This window comes from Prionailurus bengalensis, chromosome B3 (genome assembly GCF_016509475.1).
Source record: "Prionailurus bengalensis isolate Pbe53 chromosome B3, Fcat_Pben_1.1_paternal_pri, whole genome shotgun sequence".
In the NCBI taxonomy this organism is placed as follows: domain Eukaryota; kingdom Metazoa; phylum Chordata; class Mammalia; order Carnivora; family Felidae; genus Prionailurus; species Prionailurus bengalensis.
The window spans coordinates 3,419,534-3,439,049 of NC_057355.1; the positions used below are offsets into that span (position 1 = coordinate 3,419,534).

Sequence of the window (19,516 nt, forward strand, 5' to 3'; positions counted from 1 at the left end):
CGCACCGAGAGTCATGACAGCGAGGCCTTTCTTTCCAGGAATTAACTTTATTTGTGCCAGCACCTCTCAGTTGAGTTCATACCTGAAGAACTGAGCCCCGAACGCCACGAGGCAGAGGTTCTTATACTTTTTCTCTTTCTTTGTCTCCCACAGATGATAACACACAAACATGCAGTCTGATTAAGCGGTCTCATGTTACAAGGTCGTGAGGGATGTTGTCACATACACGTATAGCCAGGCTGCCTTGAGTTTTTGTTTTTTCCTTAGGGAGGGGACCCTACCACAATGATATCAACCCAATATCAACATAGCCACTTAGCTTACATGGACTCAGATTGGTGGGATACATATGCAAGCTTTTTAGTCGTCCACAAAGGTGTGAGGTCCAATTGGGTCTACGCAACAATTTGGAGCCATTCCCGCGATAAGGGGAAAGAGGAAACATCTCTTCCTTCCTACTTTTTCATGATGTCGCTATTATTCAAAGTAAAGATATGTTACTCATTTGATCATCCATTGAGAAGATCTTAAGCCCAGTCTTTCATTTGGACAAAACCACCGTGAATTTTGAACTTGCTTTTTTCTTTTTTCAAGTAAACTTTTCATATTGAAATATAGATTCACAGGAAGTTGCAAAAATACCAGAGAGGTCCTAGGCACCATTTTACCCAAGGGAACAGTTACATCTTATATAATAACTACATTGCAGTATGAACACCAGGAAATCGACATCGGTAAAACGCGTGCATTCCTATGCCATTTTTTCACACATCACCGGGATGGGGACACAGCACTATTTCATCACCACAAAGATCTCTCCCCCGCATGTTATCTCTTCATTCACATTTGCTTTTATATGAACAGAAGGGCTTTTAGACCTCCTACAGAAAAATGTCAACAGTTGAACCAAAACAGCATTTCTACTTTTTGTAAAGGATATTTCTTTCTGGTCTAAGGTTAAAAAAAAAAATTCAGGGGCGCCTGGGTGGCTCGGTCGGGTGAGCATCGACTTCAGCTCAGGTCATGATCTCGCGGTCCATGAGTTCGAGCCCCGCGTCGGGCTCTGTGCTGACAGCTCAGAGCCTGGAGCCTGTTTCGGATTCTGTGTCTCCCTCTCTCTGTCCCTTCCCTGCTCATGCTCTGTCTCTCTCTGTCTCTCAAAAATGAATAAATGCTAAAAATTTTTTTTAAATGTGTGGCCAGGGCCCGGGACACATGCATTTCTGACCCCAGCTCTCTTTCCGTCTCTGCCTTGGGTTTTCACTGTCTTGTTTCTAAAATGTGGAGTCAGAACAGACAATATCACAGATCTTCTGCTCTGAAACCTATACTTGATTCACGCATATTCAATGGCCCTTCGACCACCTTGAACCAAGGACACGACAGAACCCGAGCCCCAGGAAAGCTGAGAAAACACAACAAAACCGTCTGGCATGGGGGGCTGCTATCTGCACGCGGCTGTGTTTGGCTGCTTTCCTTTGATTTCTCTCTGCTCTCTGGAGCATCTGTGGGAATCCAAGAGCCCTGGACAGACTGCATGACACGCATTAGGAGACGTCCCTGATTATGCCTGACAGGCAGGCTGGGAACTTTTCTGGGAAAATTCAGAGCTCTTTGATCTACAGGAGTCATTAGCGGTCGAAGAACACAGCCGGCTACTTTCAGGCACACAAAACCCCAACCACGCTGGCCCTGATCGCTACGACCGCAGTGGATTTTTGGAAAGCGTGAGATTAAATTCAGTTCCTGGTTCCAATGAAGACATAAAACTGTTACAAAGTGAGCTGTCAGAAAAACAAAGATGGGACACTAGAGATAGTAAGAAGGCCCCACACTGCGTGGATTATCCCTCTGCAGTAAAGGAGGAGCAACAATGAGCATTCTGGCAACATCAAAACACACGGCGAAACTGGACAAAATCCATCCACACGCAGGGCTTGAAAGACACCGAGCTTCTAGACGGAGGTTCAGCCTGAAATGAGTTGAGGTTAAATGCAGATAGTGTTCAGCGGCTTCCATGGCTGTGCGGGGGTTGCTTCAGCACTGCGTTAGCCTCTGCTAGGATCACAGCTTCCTAAGTGTCATCGGGATGCGGAGTCACAGCAGAGATGCCGGAATCTGGGAGGAAGGGGAAGGCCGGTCGGACATCCAGCCTTGAAAACCAAAGGCCAGCGTTTCTGTTTGTCTGGTTCTGGTGTTTTGGGTTTTTTTGCTCTCAAATCTATTCCATTACTTGGACGGTGTCCAGGACTGTTAGTGGCAAGGGCATGAGAACTTCAGGGAGCAAACCCACTCTTTTTTCCCTTTTTTCAAGGGCAGGTGAATTACCCAAACCACTCTTTCCCTCCACTGACACATATATGCTAATGAAAAAACTGTCTTTATGGCATTTTTTTCCAGAAGGTTTCCAGCTCTCCAGGTTGCAAATGCTGGCTGCATAGGTAGGACGTGGAAGGCAGGTTCTCCGATCGCTACTGTGTAGGAGTCAAAAGTGGGCGACTAAAGACAGCGGAAGGGATTTCATGAAAGTGGAGATCATGGATACAAGTGATTCAGATCATATGGACTAACAGAGCCACTGTGATGAATCCACAGGCGAGGTGGAGACCGGTGGAAAGCAACAATTCAGATGATGTGTTGACTTATAAACCCATTTTTAAGTGTTTATTAAGTTTGAGCATTCTGCTGTATTTGACTGCAGCCCTATGTTGTGATGATGTACGATTCGTGGCTACTAAGAAACGCACACGGCCCTTCAGCTGATAGAGCTTTTCCGGAACCCTCCGTGGTTTCTGCAGCAAGAGGGCTTGTCCTGGGTGGAGACCAGGAAGCCCCTAAACATACCCACCACTAAAGGCAGAGGGTGTGTGCCTTCAGCCCTGCTGTCCACCGCTGACTTCTTTCTCCTCCTCAGGCTTAAAACGGTGGGGGGTTGCAGAGAAGAGTGAAGAAAAAGATGATGTGCGGTCTCCAACAGATAAAAGTAGAATCAGAAGTCAAGATGCTTTCAAATTCCCCAAATCTTCACAGCTCAAGTCTATGATGGTGCCTTTAAATATTCTGATCCAGGGCACCTGGGTGGCTCAGCTGGTGAAGCATCTGACTTTGGCTCAGGTCATGATCTCCTGGTTCGTGAGTTCCAGCCCCATGTCAGGCTCTGTGCTGACAGCTCAGAGCCTGGAGCCTGCTTCCGATTCTCTCTCTCTCTCTCTCTCTCTCTCTCTCTCTCTCTCTCTGCCCTTCCCCTGTTCACACTGTCTCTCTCTCAAAATAAATAAACATCTAAAAAATAATAAATAAATAAATAAATAAATAAATAAATAAATAAATAAATATTCTGATTCATTCCAGTTGTTTATCAGAGAGATATCTACAAAGATGATGGAAGCTTCTAGCTGCTTCCAGCGGAAGGGTGTGCACGGAGAAGCACCAGTCCAGGCATCTCTCTTTCAAAAGAGGTTAGCCTTCTACTAACCATCCTCAAAAGGTCTCCTTAAATTCCAAGGCCACTAAAGTCCTGTTAGGTAAACATACTGAGCGTTCACACAGCTATGGCAGTCAGAAATACATCAAACTTAGGTTTCGAGTAGTGCTGCATTCAGAGTACATGCGACCAGACTCACTAGTCGTTTCCTTTGGTCACTATGCATCTACGCTTGTATTTTTAGAGTCGACCCTTTAACAACACGGGTTTGAACCGCACAGGTCCACTGATAACAGGGATTTATTTTCAAGAAACACAGTCCCAGTACTGTCCATGTGTTTTCTCTTCCTTAAGACTTTCTTAATCACATTTTCTTCTCTCTGGCTGACCTTATTGTAAGAATACTGTATTTAAAACAGATAATATACTGGGGCGCCTGGGTGGCGCAGTCGGTTAAGCGTCCGACTTTAGCCAGGTCACGATCTCGCGGTCTGCGAGTTCGAGCCCCGCGTCAGGCTCTGGGCTGATGGCTCGGAGCCTGGAGCCTGTTTCCGATTCTGTGTCTCCCTCTCTCTCTGCCCCTCCCCCGTTCATGCTCTGTCTCTCTCTGTCCCAAAAATAAATAAACGTTGAAAAAAAAAATTAAAAAAAAAACCATAATATATAAAATATGTGTTAACTGACTATTTAAGTTGCCAGTAGGGCTTCTGCTCAACAATAGGCTGTTGGTGGTTCAATCCGGGGGGAGTCAAAAGTTTTACGTAGATTCTCCACTGTGCAGGGGTTGGTGCCCTTAACCCCCACATTGTTCAAGGTCAACTGTACATGTCTACACATGGTCAAAAATGATTCTTTTTACCAATAATGCAGGTTTTCAGTTTATGGCACCATGCCTTCTCACATTTACTGCTAGTCAAACACATTTAAGGCCAAAGCTTTGCTATAATAAAATCTCCTTCCCAGGAATCCTCTTATTGCTTCCATTTTTGATGTTTTAGGGAAATGGGGGACTATGTTGGGGCCAGGCTTTGGACAGGACTGGAAATTTAGGATCTGAACACCTCTAGGCAGTAGGTAAGGCAGACATTCTGTAATTAAATTCCATTCCACAGCAAAGAGACTGACATTAACATTACTGAGTGTTCTCAGTTCTTAATGATGTAGCCTTTTGGAAGGTTGTAGTTAATGCCGATCTTCAAAGAATGATTTATGTCAGCAAAGTAAGCTTTATTTCAGGAATGTATCTTTGTTTCAAATAAAAAATTAAGAAAACAGTTGTGTAAATCAAGAAAATAAAACCACTTCTATATTTAGCTGTTCAGAAATGCTAACTAAATCCTTTGTAAACGAAGCCAGTTCTAATCGTCAGCAGAGAACGAGAACTTTCAGAAACCCTTCCAGAGTCAATTGCAAGACTGTTCAGAAGGAGAAATGTTCCAAACAACAGCTCTGTCACCTTGGGAGAAATGGGAACATTTTTGAGCCCTGTTCTTGGAACAGTGCCAGTTTTGAGTATAAAGTTATATTTAGTATGCCAGAACATATTTGCATGTAAATGAATATTTTCCCTCAAAGTATTCATTTTTACTTATTCTGTTTACCATCTACCTATTCTGGTTTTGGAAGTTACAAACCCATTTTTGCTTTTCGCAGCTGAATTTTGGGGAACTGCCTTGAGCATCATGAGAAAATTGGGCCCAGTTGCTGAAGATTTTTTAAACATCTTTTTGATATGCCATAAAATCCACATGCCATAAAATCCGCCCATTTGAACTGTAGTTTAACGATTTCAGTACATTCACAGAGTTGTGAAAACATCACCATGATCTAAGTTTAGAACATTTTTTGTCATCCCAAAGGAAATCCTGTACCCACGAGCAGTCATGCCCCCATCTCCCCACGAATCTGACTCCCCCAAGCCCCAGGCAACCATCAGTCTCCTTTCTGTCTCCATAGATTTGCTTACTGTGGACATTAGACATAAATGGAATCATATAATATGTGGCCCTTAGCATCTGGCTTCTTTCACATGCTTTCAACGGCCATCCACATTGTAGCATAGGTCGGTCCTTCGTTGTCTGCTACAGCAAAGTAATGTTCTGCATACGCCACATTTTATTTATCCATCCATCAGGTGATGGACATTTGGGCTGGTTTCACTTTATGGTTATTACGAATAACGCTACTATTAACACTCAGCACTTTGTAGTTTTGAATCCAGAATTGTATGTCACAATGGGATCCCTCAAATGATCCACAAAACTTGGATCTGAACGATTTTTACCTGTTTTCAAAAAACCAAGTTCACATTTGTGAGGATGAAGATTTACTCTCATCAAGAGCTCTAGGCTGTAAGCCATTTTAAAAAGAAGCTGAGAGAATGTTGTGATGCTTCCTTGCAGAGAAAGCCTTGAATAAAGTAACCATTATATGACTGTAAACATTTTGGTATTTTAGTTAAAAAATATTGGTCACACTCTTCTGGCCATAATTCATAAAATGAAGTTAAGGGTAAAAAAAAAAAAAACCCTTTCAAACAATTATTCGCCCTTACTGCCCCAAAGACATTCTGTTGCTTCTCTGATTTAGATCATAATGTACTGCAGAATTTCTCGGGTTTTTTTCTTTTCAAGATTTTAATCTATATTACTGGTGATCTTAAACATGTTTACTTAAACATTTTGACATCACCTTTTCTCAGAGAACATTTCTGGTTTGAATGAATTCAAAATACACACACACACACACACACACACACACACACACACACACACACACACATTTAAAAGCTACCAAAGATGTAAGATGCTTGTGGCCCAGAGAAAATTTTATAATCAAAAATCTAGGACAGCGGCTCGGAACAAAAATGGCAAAAACTGTGTAGCACTTGGATCCAGTGGACCTTGATTTGTGTACCTTCAAAATAGTTATAAATACTGGTTTGTACTTTTAAGGAAAGAGATTGCTGAACTCAGTAAGCTTCCTCAAGGCCAGGGAGCCAGTCTTGGCACAAACCCATTCTCCTGAGAATAAGACTGAGGAAGTCCTGCCTCTGGCCACAAGGAGACCTTGGGAAAGAAGCAAACTTTGGTATTTCCTGTTCTTTGAGGTCCTAAGAGAACAGAAGACAAAGACAGAGGAGATGGCATCTGACTTTGGCCAAAGAAACAATATAGCGGCCATCTTCTATCATTTCAAACTCAGTATTCTGGGAAACCAGTGTTTACTCTCGCAGCCCCTGGACCCGATGTTGTGATGTGCTAGCAACAAAGCTTATACTTTTCAGCCATAATCACTGACATGGTTCTGTGTTTAAAAACATTCTTTTTGTCCCAAACTGTTGAAATTTCTAGAAAACTCTTGAACCCCATTCTGATCTCCATGTAAAAATAGTTTATCCTCATTGTAACTCCATTTCTTCTCCCACAAGGGGATTAATTCCGACTGGTATATTTCCGTGCACTGGGGCAGGAGAACAGAAAAATTCAGGGTATTGATCATTCCCTAGTGATGGAGACGATTTCAGAGTGGTTGGCAAAATCCTTGAGACGTCTGCCTACCTACCTGAGAACACAATGGAAGATTTTTGTTTTGGCTACATAAACTATCAGGAAATAAAAACATGTCAAGATTAAATTGTACTTACAAAGATGGGCCGGTCCTTTCAGTGTGATTCTTACACTTCGACTGCCTAAAGGAACAGCAATCACATTTTCTTCCCCTGGGAAAGAACACAAGACAAATACAGTAAACCTTGTGCGTGGAAGGCCTAACAACATAAGCAAGTCAGTGAAAACTGGGGGTATTTGCAAAGGGTTCTTTAACCACATTTTTGTCTTATTATCAAGCAATCTCTGGAAAGCACTTACTGTGTGGAAGGCATATTAATACTACTCATAATTTTATCTAAATGCATTAAGAATTTTTTTAAGTTATTATTTATTTATTTTGAGAGAGAGAGAGAGAGAGAGAGAGAAAGAGTTGGGGAGGAGCAGTGAGAGACAGAGAGAGACAGAGAGAGAGAGAATCCCAAGCAGGCTCTGCACCATCCAGTGTGGAGCCCAAGGCAGGGCTTGAACTCACGAACTGTGAGATCATGACCTGATCTGAAGTCGGACACTTAACCGACTGAGCTACCCAGGCATCCCTAAAACTTTTTTTTAATGTTTATTTATTTTTGAGGGGGAAAGAGAAAGAGCACAGGCAGGGGAGGGGCAGAGAGAGAGAGGGAGACACAGAATCCAAAACAGGCTTCAGGCTCTGAGCCGTCAGCACAAAGCCCAAAACAGGGCCCAGACCCAAGAACCACGAGATCATGACCTGAGCCGAAGTTGGATGCTGAACAAACTGAGCCCCCCAGGTGCCCCTTAAATGCATTTTTAAAAGACTAAATTAAAGTTTAAAATCAATGGTACCACCTGTTCAGCCTCCATCTCCAGGCCTCGTTCAAGTGCTCTGATGGGGGGTGGTCCACACACTAGGGCCCTCGGGCTAAGCCTGGCCACACTCATTCACTTATGTCCTTTACCCACAAAGGCAGGATTGGGTGGTTGTAAGCGAGAGAGCAAGGCTCACAGGCCTAATCTCTCTACTATCTAGCCCTTCACAGAAAAAAGTCTGAAGATCCCTCGCCTAGGTAATCACCTTGTGTCTTTATCCCAGTCTTTAGAGATGTTCTTTTCTTCCATGCTGTTACGCACTCTGAAATTAATTCTCACGGCTACATGATAATCTGGGCTCATGTATAAAATTTTACCCCAGCAGTCCCCCATTTGAACATTAAGTCTGTTACTCCACGATATTAGCCTGTTATCATTGATATGAATTACTTGGAGCACATACTGTTTTTGTGTAACTTCCAGAGAACACATTTGTTTTTTTTTTTATAAATGCTGGGACAAAATGGTTGGATCAAAGGATGTTACTATGTTTGCTGACTTGTCTGTAAGTTTTCATTACATAAAAATACCTGTTTATTACGGAAAATTGAAAAAAATGCAAACAAGTAAGGAGATAAAACCATTTCTAATCCTGCTGCCCAGAGATTATCACCTCTAACACTTGGATAAATATTCTTTCCAGATTTTGTTTGTTTGTTCCTAATATACATAGGTGCAAAACAAAACAAAACAAAACAATGAACACTATTTAAATGTCCACTATTAAGGGGAGAGGTGAAACAAACAGTGATACACACATACTCAGGGATACTCTACACCTGATAAAAGTAAAGATAAGAAGCTATAGGACTTGATGTGGAATTAAAGCCAACATACATACTGATGACTAAAAAAGGGAAGCTAAAAAACAATATATGTGGGCAATGATTTCTTGGATAAGACACCAAAAGCACAGGCAACAAATAAAAACAAATAAATTGGACTATATCACAATTAAACTTTTGTGCATCAGAGGATACTATGAACAAGAGTAAAAACGGAACGGGAGAAAATATTTACAAATCACATATCAGATAAGGGGTTAATATCCAGAACATATGAAGAACTTGTACAACTCAACAATGAACAACCAACCCAACGTAAAAACGAGCAAAGGACTGGAACAGACATTTCTCTAAAGAGAATATACACATGGCCATTAAGTGCATAAAAACATGCTCAACATCACTACTCTTTAGGGAAATGCAAAGCAAAACCACAATGAGATCCCACTTCATACCTATTAGGATGGCCATTATAAAAAAAAAAAACATAAAATAAAACCAGAAAATAATCCTTAGGATGAGGAGAAATCGGAATACCCATGAACCATTGGTGGGAATATAAAATGGTTCTACCACCAGAAGGAACAGTTCCTCAAAATATTATATACAGAACAACCACATGATACAGCAATTCCATGTCTGGGTTCAAACCCCAAAGAACTGAAAGCAGGGATTCAGACAGAGACTTGCATACCCGTGTTTACAAAATTATTTACAATAGTCAAAGGCGGAAGCAACCCAAGTGTCCATCCACAGATGAGTGGAAAGACACCACGTGGTAAATACATATAATGGAATAGTATTCGTTCTTAAAGGGGGCAATTCTGACACATGCTGTGTAACACGGATGAACCACAAAGATGTTATGCTACGTGAAATAAGCCAGTCACAAAAGGATAAATATTGTATAATTCCATTCGTATGAGTAGGCAAGTTCACAGAGACAGAAAGGAGAATGGTGGGTGTCAGGAGTTGGGGTAGGAGACAATGGAGAGTTCTTGTTTGTTTAGTGGGTACAGACTTTCAGTTTTGCAAGATAAAAAAGGCTGGAGACAGATGGTGGTAATAATGGTTACACACCAACGTGAACGTATTTAATGCCACTGAACGATACGCTTAAAAATGATTAACATGACTGGGGAGCCTGGGTGGCTCAGTTGGTTAAGCATCCAACTTCTGCTCAGGTCATGATCTCACAGCTTGTGGGTTCAAGCCCTGCATCAGGCTCTGTGCTGATGGCTCAGAGCGTGGAGACTGCTTCTGCTTCTGTGTCTCCCTCTCTCTCTGCCCTTCCCCCACTCATGCTCTGTCTCTTTCTGTGTCAAAAATAAGTAAACATTAAAAAAAATTAAAAAATGATTAACATGATCAATTGTAGGTTATGCATAATTTACCACATTAAAAATGTGTAAGACACAAACTCATTATAAAGTACCTGTGTTTAAGTATTGCATTCTCATGTATATGTAATTTTTTTTAATTTTTTAATGTTTATTTATTTTTGAGAGAGACAGAGCATGAGCAGGGGAGGGGCAGAGAGAGAGAGAGGGAGACGCAGAATCGGAAACAGTTCCAGGCTGAGCTGTCAGCACAGAGCCCGATGTGGGGCTCAAACGCACAAACTGTGAGATCATGACCTGAGCCAAAGTCAGACACGCAACCAACTGAGCCACCCACGGGCGCCCCCGTGTATATGTAACTTATAGCAATATATACATGTATATATTATAATACATTGTGTTGTATATGGATACATGGAATAACATGGTATAAACATAATAATATGAGAATGCATAGCACTGTGCAATTGCATATCAGAAAATAACAGAGTGCGATTTTAATTATTTAATCCTTTAAATTCATGGAAGAGTTTTCACCAAACTGTTTGACAGTGGTTAACTGGGGAAAGGGATGAAAGTTCCAGAAATTACTGAAGAAGACCATAGTTCTGTATTTTTTTACTTTTGTATAATGGCAATGTACTGAAGAGTTACTTTTCAAATACAATATTATAAAGCTAGTAACATTTTTTACAAAAGAAGATTAGAAACTGGAAAGGAAAAAAAAGGACCAGGGCCAAAAAGTTTTACTGGATGAGTTTTGGAAAACCTTAAGTAAATAGGTACATTGCACATAAAAAGAAGACTGAGGGGCACCTGGGTGGAGTCTGTTGGGCGTCTGACTTCAGCTCAGGTCATGATCTCGCAGTTTGTGGGTTCGAGTCCTGCACCGGGCTCTATGCTGACAGCTCAGAGCCTGGGGCTTGCTTTAGATTCTGTGTCTTCCCCTCTCACTGTCCCTCCCATGTTCATGCTCTGTCTCTCTCTGTCTCTCAATAATAAATAAACGTTAAAAAAATTAAAAAAAAAAGAAGATGGAAAGGTTCTCAGTAATATATAACTAAAATAACTCAGATACCCAAACCAAACACAGCACAAAAATTAACAGATGAACCAAATCTTATTTATGATCATAGATATAAAAATAAAAACTAAAGCAAAGCAAATTAATTACAGATTGTATCACAAGAATTATGTACCATGACTAAACAGAATATATGCTGAAAACCATTGATTTAACATGATAAATACTTGTTAATATAATTGGTTATATTAAGAGATCAAAAAAGTTAAATGTTATGATCATTAAATGAATATCAGAAGGTATCTGATGAAATTCAGCCTACATTATAAGATTCCTACTAAAGCCAGGAATAGAAGGAAGCATCCTTAATTTAATAAAGAATCAGAAGCATGAGCAGACTTAGTGGTGAAACATTAGAATTATTTCCATGTAGTCAGGAACAAAATGAGGATTATCGTCACCATTTTTTCCATACTCTTCTGGGGATCACTTTCTTACTCAATGTAATTAGAAAACAAATAACATATAAAAATATATATTGGAAAGAAAAATTTTTAATGCCATTATTTATAAATTGTCTAAGTAAAAATTCAAGAAGAAAAATCCATTACAGGTCAATATTCCTGAAGAATATAGATGAAAAAATTGTCAACAAAATACTAGCATACCACATTCAGCAGCATGTTAAAATGATCATTCACCAAAATCACGCGGGATTTATTTTCCTAGGATGCAAGGATGGTTCGATATACAATCAATGTGATACATCACATTAACAGAATAAACGAAAAGAATGATATGATCATCTCAATAGAAACAGAGAAAATGCATCTAACAAATTCAACATCCACTCATGATAAAAACTCTTAACAAATTAGGGATAGAAGGGACATATCTCAACATATTAAAGGCAATATATGACAAGCCCACAGCTAGCATCACATTCAATGGTGAAAGGTTGAAAGCTTTTCCTCTAAGATCAGGAACAACACAGACATTCCCATTCTCACCACTTGTATTCAACACAGCACTGGAAGTGCTAGCTGGAGTAGCAAGGCAAGAAAGAGATAACAGGTATCACAATTGGAAAAGAAGAAGTAAAATTGTCTCTATTTGCAAGTGACATGATTTTACATAAAGACCCTTGAACAATGCAGAGATTAGGGACACCAATCACTCACGCCATCAAAAATCTGCCTATAACTTCCTCAAAAACTGAACTGCTAATAGCCTACTCTTGACCAGAAGCCTTACCAAAAACATAAACAGTTGATGAATGCATATTTTGTATGATACATGTATTATACACTACATTCTTACAATAAAGTAAGCTCAAGAAAAGAAAATATTAAGAAAATCATAGCAAGAGGAAATACATTTACAGGACTGGACTGTATTTATCAAAACAAAAATGCACATATAAGTGGACCCATGCCGTTCAAACCCATTGCTGTTCAAGTGTCAACTATCTCGAAAATCCAAAGACATGACCAAAAACATGTTGATCTAATAACAAATTCAGTAGAGTTGCAATATACAAAATTAGCATACAAAAATCAATAGCATTTCTATACACTAAAAGTAAATCTGAAAAAAAGTAAAGAAATTGATCTCATTTACCATAGCATCAAAAACAATACTTAGGAATCAATTTAACTAAGGAGGTGAAAGATCTCTACTCTGAAAACTGCGAGACCATGGTGAAAGAAACTGAAGATACATATACATCTAAAGGCATCTTAAGTTCATGGGCTGGAAGAATTAGTATTGTTAAGATGTCAATACTACCAAAGGCCATCTATAGATTTGATACAATCCCTTTAAGATTCCAACAGCATTTTTTACACAAGTAGAAAAAATAGTCCTAAAATTTACATGGAACCACAAAAGACCGTAAATAGCCAAAGAAATCCTGAGAAGGAAGAACACAGCAGGAGGCATCAAACTTTTGGATTTCAAAGCTAGACTTAAAAGGCTACACTTATTAAAACAGTGTGGTATAGGGGCGCCTGGGTGGCGCAGTCAGTTAAGCGTCCGACTTCAGCCAGGTCACGATCTCGCGGTCCGGGAGTTCGAGCCCCGCGTCAGGCTCTGGGCTGATGGCTCAGAGCCTGGAGCCTGTTTCTGATTCTGTGTCTCCCTCTCTCTCTGCCCCGCCCCCGTTCATGCTCTGTCTCTCTCTGTCCCAAAAATAAATAAACGTTGAAGAAAAAAAAAAATTAAAAAAAAACCAAAAAAACCAGTGTGGTATATAATAACAACAACACAAACAGACCAACATAAAGTATGAAGAGCCCAGAAATAAACCCAAGCACATACAGTCAACTAATACTTGACAATGGAGCCCAGGATACTCAACGGAGCAAAGATGGTCTCTTCAATAAACGTGTTGGAATAATGGGATTTTTACACATAAAAGAATGAAACTGGACCGATATCTTACACCATTAACAAAAATTAACCTGAAATGGGGCACCTGGGTGGCTCAGTTGGTTAAGCATCCAACTTCAGTTCAAGTCATCATCTCACAGATTGCGAGTTCGAGCCCCGCCTCAGGCTCTGTGCTGACAGCTCAGAGCCTGGGGCCTGCTTTGGATTCTGTGTCTCCCCACCTTTCTCTCTGTCCCTCCCCTGCTTGATCTCTGTCTCTCTCTCTCAAAAATAAACATTATTTTTTTAATTAACCTGAAATGAATTAGAGATTTAAATGTAAGAGATTTAAATGGGAAACCAGGAAACTCTGGAAAAAAACATAGGAATAGATGCTCCTTGACATGGGTCTTGTCAACATTTTTATTGCACAAGCAATAAAATAAAATATACACAAATGGGACTACATCAAACTAAAAAGGTTTTGCATAGCAAAAGAAACCATCATCAAAGTGAAAAGACAACCTATGGAATGGGAAATATACTTGCAAACCATATATCTAATAAGGGGTTAATATCCAAAATTTATAATGAATTCATACAACTCAATAGCAAAACAAACAAATAAAAACCCAATTTTAAAATGGGCAAAAGATATGAATAGTCATATCTCCAAAGAAGATATATGAAAGACCAATAGGTACTTGAAAAGATTCTCAACACTCCTGGCCATCAGAAAAATACAAATTAAAACTACAATGAGCCATCGCCTCATGCCTGTCAGAATGGCTGGAATAAAAAGACAAGAGATAACAAATGCTGGCACAGATGTGGATAAAAGGAAACCCTTCTGCACTGTTGGTGGGATTATAAATTGTAACACCTACCATGGAAAACAGTATGAAGGATCCTCAAAAAACTAAAACTAGAACAATTATATGATCTAGCAACTCCACTTCTGGGAATATATCCAAAGGAAATGAAAACACTAACCCAGAAAGATATCTGCACCTGCATGAGCACTGCAGCATTATTTACAAAAGTCAAACATGGAAATCAATAGATGAACAGATATAAGTCAAGCTATGCCTATGTCTATGTCTATGTCTATGTCTATGTCTATATAAATGTATGTGTGTACACACACATATACACACTGGAATATTATTCAGCCATAAAAAATGCGGAAATCCTACCATCTGCAAGAATATGGGTGGACCCTGAAGGCATAATGCTAAATGAAATAAGTCAGATGTAGAAAAAATACTGTATGATTCCACTCATATGCGGAGTCTAAAAACAAAACAAAACAAAAAACAAATCCATAGACAAAGAGATCCAACTTGTGATTACCAGAGACAGAGGGAGAGGGGAGGGGGAATTGGAAGAAAGTGATCAAAAGGTACAAGCTTCCATTTCCAAGAAATTTAAGACTAGGGATGTAATGTACAGCATGATGACGATAGCTAACCGTGATATAGAACATATAGGAGAAATTTTCTCATCACAAGGAGAATTTTTTTTTCCTTTTTCCTTTTCTTATTTCTTTTCTTTTTATTGTATCCATATGAGAAGATGAATGTTAGCTAAACCTCTATGGTAATCATTTCACAAAATATGTAAGTCATGTTGTATGGTTCAAACCTATACAGTGATGTTTGCCATTTACTTTTCAATAAAACTGGGGAAAAACACTATAACTCCCCCAAAATTCAGAAAGCATTGATATTAAATAAACTGTTTTCCTGCATTTTAATTAATATTTAATTATATACTATAATGATATTTTATAGCTAATATATTATACTCATTAAAAGGTTAATATATTAATATACAATATTACATATATATACATACACCCTAGTATTTATTCGTAGTCTGTCTCCTGAAAATCCAAAAAATATTAACCAACTCAGTAGCAATGAACACCCATGCATCCATATGGTGTCTCCAAATACCATTTCCCACTAAAAAGAACCAGCGCGTCTTTAAAGAAATGGTTCCGTCCAGGTCTGGGTCAGAAAATGAACTAGATAATCCTAGAACATTATGGAATAACAAAAGTATGGGAGCTCTCAAAGACATGAGTCATGTGAACCGAACTGGAATTACATGAAAGGGAATCAACATAAGAGTATCCAACTGGGCAAAAATGTGACAATTGAACATTAATAAGAATAATAACTGCAATGGAGCGGATCACATGAAATATGTTTAAATCCTTAAGCTCATACTAACACTGGAAAAAAAAATCACTGGTCACTTTTTGAGGATGCTACAAGCCAACTCATTATTTTGAAAAATGGTAAATAAAGACAAAAGAATAATGCATTTACCATGCCTTTCCACACGAATTACACTTCAGGGAAACCAAATAGTTTATAAGGTGAAGTTTTTCTTTATAGAAGTATCCAAGCTGATAAATGAAGCACTTACATAATATTATCATTTATACATTAATTATCACTGATGGCTATAGCATCACAATAAGACAGAAAACCATACATCATGGGCCTCCTAATATGATGTGATAGGAAATGCATAACACCAGCTTTAAACTATTCTTACCAGAACAAGCAAATACATCGGAATATGATCAAGCCTTTACATCTAACTACCTATTCACATGAAATGTATAGTGCAAAGGAACATAATATACCACATCATGGAAATGTAATGAGAAAAATATAGATTATGGGAAAACCTGTTAGACAAAGTTTCCTTAACACATAAATCTCAAGGGAAAAAAATAGAAGGGTGTGCTTATAATGAAAAATGAATTAAACATAATTAAGAATAAAAAGAGAGAAGAACATACTTCTAATTAAAAAATAACGAAGAGACATAACATCCAAATGCAACATACAGACCTTATATAGAGACTAACTTGAATACGTAAGCAAAAATGATGGAGTAAGGACTCTGAAAGTCACTCTTTCATGAAAATACTAGGAAAAAACTGTCAGAATTCATCGTTTCAAAATTCTGGAAAGTAACTTAAGGCTTGTAGAGCAAAGCCTGAGCTCAAATCTGAGAAAAATTGATTAAAGAAAATCCCCTGATAAGAACCACAAATTCTGTGGCATTTTAAATTGCCTGTTCCCATATTCCCCATTCTCAGCCTCTGTTGTAACCTTAAAGACCAACAGCATTATCACTGTGAAAATCAGCAGCCCAGAAGATGCCGGAAGATGCTGCAGGGGCAGAATATGGTTGGAGCTCCTTCAAAGCCCCAATTCTCAACTGTCATTGCTTGACTTGCACAGTGGTTCCCTGGAGGGCCTCACTCACAAAGCTGTCTTTATTTTACGTACCTAGGGGCCTGCCCAGTACAAACAGCCTTTTCCTGAGGGGCGCTTGTCCAAAACAATCAGAGGCAATTTGTTAACATTGAGGCTGCCCAAGGTGGTAGATAACAGCTGAAGAAAACCATAAGCTATCCAAAAAGCTTCAAGGGGAAATCTGGAGAAATAGAGATGTCCACAGGGGGCTTTGGAAAGCTCCATCGTATTCCTGGGAATCTAGAAGGCCACACATACAGGCTGGGCTATGTGCACGTCAGGGCTGTGAGTATACTCAGAAAAGACCTGAAAAGGCCCTACGTTCTCACCCCTGGCTGATCTTGAGGCTCTGCGACAAGAAGGAAGTGTAGGTTATAACAGAGTTGTCAGATGTCTGGCTGAGTGTTGAACTGTGCCTCCACACATACACAGAGCCCTTCAGCAAAGACTTGTTGATTTCAGACATTTTAAGTCTCTATCCAATCACTAGTTGACCACTAAACCAACTGAGCACAGTCTTCAGTAGCTACATGGGACAAAGGATACAGACCTCACAAAATTGGGTCTGAGAAAATCACTAAACAAACAGTAGCCACCAAGAGTGACACACTTGGGGTGGGGTGGGGCGGGGAGAATTTGATTTCCAGATATGCAACATTATATTGAAGATGTCTAATTTCCAACAAAAAGTTACAAGACCTACAAAAAAAAAAAAGAAAGTATGGCTCATACACAGGAAACATAAAAGCAACCAATAGGAGGGGCGCCTGGGTGGCGCCGTCGGTTAAGCGTCCGACTTCAGCCAGGTCACGATCTCGTGGTCCGTGGGTTCGAGCCCCGCGTCGGGCTCTGGGCTGATGGCTCGGAGCCTGGAGCCTGTTTCCGATTCTGTGTCTCCCTCTCTCTCTGCCCCTCCCCCGTTCATGCTCTGTCTCTCTCTGTCCCAAAAATAAATAAACGTTGAAAAAAAACAAAAAAAAAATTTTTTTTAAATTAAAAAAAAGCAACCAATAGGAACTGTATCTATATAAGCCCAGAGTTGGAATTTTAGACAAAAACCTTAAACAAGCTATTTTAAATATGCTCAAAGAACTAAAGGAAATCATATTTAAACTGAACAAGTAAACTATAATATTTATGAGATGATCTGAGAAAAGTGAACACAGACTGGATATTTGATGATATTAAGGGATTAGTGTTAATTTTTAGATATAATAATGGCTTTGTGATTACGTTTTTAAAGAGTCCTAATTTAGGGGTGCCTGGGTGGCTCAGTCGGTTAAGCACCTGACTTCAGCTCAGGTTGTGATCTCGCCGTTCTGAGTTTGAGCCCCATACCAGGCTCTGTGCTGACAGCTTAGAGCCTGGAGCCTGCTTAGGGTTCTGTGTCTTCCTCTCTCTTTGCCCTACCCCACTCACGCTCTGTCTCTCTGTCTCTCAAAAATGAATAAACGTTATTTTTTTTTAAGAGAGTCTCAATGTAGAAGAATAAAGGTCTAAGATTTAGGGGCGCCTGGGTGGCGCAGTCGGTTAAGCGTCCGACTTCAGCCAGGTCACGATCTCGCGGTCTGTGAGTTCAAGCCCCGCGTCGGGCTCTGGGCTGACAGCTCAGAGCCTGGAGCCTGTTTCCGATTCTGTGTCTCCCTCTCTCTCTGCCCCTCCCCCGTTCATGCTCTGTCTCTCTCTGTCCCAAAAATAAATAAACGTTGAAAAAAAAAATTTTAAACTTAATACCCTGGAAAATATATAAAAAAATAAAACAGAAATCATGATATGATTGTCAGACAAAGTTTAACTGGGAAAAACACATTAAATATTTAAAGGAAGAGCACTTCATAATAATCTAGGGAATAATTCAGCTATCATGACCTTCATATGTGCTTTAGATAAATGGTACTGAAATATATGAAGCAAAATCTATAGGAACATAAGGAGAAATAGGAGAAAATGCCTATTAATAATAAGACAATAATACACAATGTGGGGCTTGAACGCACAACCCTGAGATCATGACCTGGGAAAGGACCTAGACTCGGGACACTCAACCGACTGAACCATGGAGGTGCCCCGTATCTTTTGATTCTTTAAAACAAAAATTTTTTAATGTTTATTCATTTTTGAGAGAAAGACAGAGTGTTAGCAGGGGAGGGACAGAAAAAGGGAGACACAGAATCTGAAGCAGGCTCCAGACTCTGAGCTGTCAGCACAGAGCCTGACGCTGGGCTCGAACTCACGAACCAATGAGATCGTGACCTGAGCTGAAGTCAGACGCTTAACCGACTGAGCCACCCCAGGTGCCCCAAGAATTAAAATGACCAGAAGATTATGAAAAGATGCCCAAATCACTGGTAATCACAGAAATGCAAACTGAAAACAAAATACATTTCACTTATCCCATTAGTAAAAGTGAAATGCTCTCAAAAATTTTAATCTGTTTGTGAGGATGATGGTAAATCCTATGGGAGGAAAAATTAGCAGTGTCTTTGAAAAATAAAAACATATAATCAAAGATACACTTGTACAAAGGTGAACAGGCATAGCAAAACCAAGAAAAAACCCTAAATGTTCATTAATACGAGTCTGGTTAAATAGATCATGGCACATCTTCCTAGGCCATCACTTTAAAAAGATAAAGCAGACTTTTGAGAACTAATAGGAAAAACCTCAGTGATAAAATTCAGTTGTAAAAAAAATTATATTTAATGATCGGTTCTGTATGGCTCTCAAATGCATACGTGTATGAAGGTCTGTGTTATGTTATTCACACAGGACAAACACGACTCATAAGACACAACAGCCTAAGCTCGTAAAGATTTTGCAAGAGTGCTCAGCCCAAGTGATGTGCCCGAATAG

At 39.6% G+C, this 19,516-nt stretch overlaps 1 protein-coding gene across 2 annotated transcripts in view; it reads right to left on the reverse strand.

Annotated features, from left to right (window-relative positions):
• The window catches only part of ADAMTSL3 (ADAMTS like 3), a 348,695-nt gene that overhangs the window by 158,682 nt on the left and 170,497 nt on the right, over positions 1-19,516 (reverse strand). For both annotated transcript variants that reach the window (XM_043554621.1, XM_043554622.1), the window contains one exon: positions 7,071-7,145. In XM_043554621.1, coding sequence (XP_043410556.1) covers positions 7,071-7,145 — 75 coding nt within the window. The remainder of the gene's footprint in view (positions 1-7,070; positions 7,146-19,516) is intronic.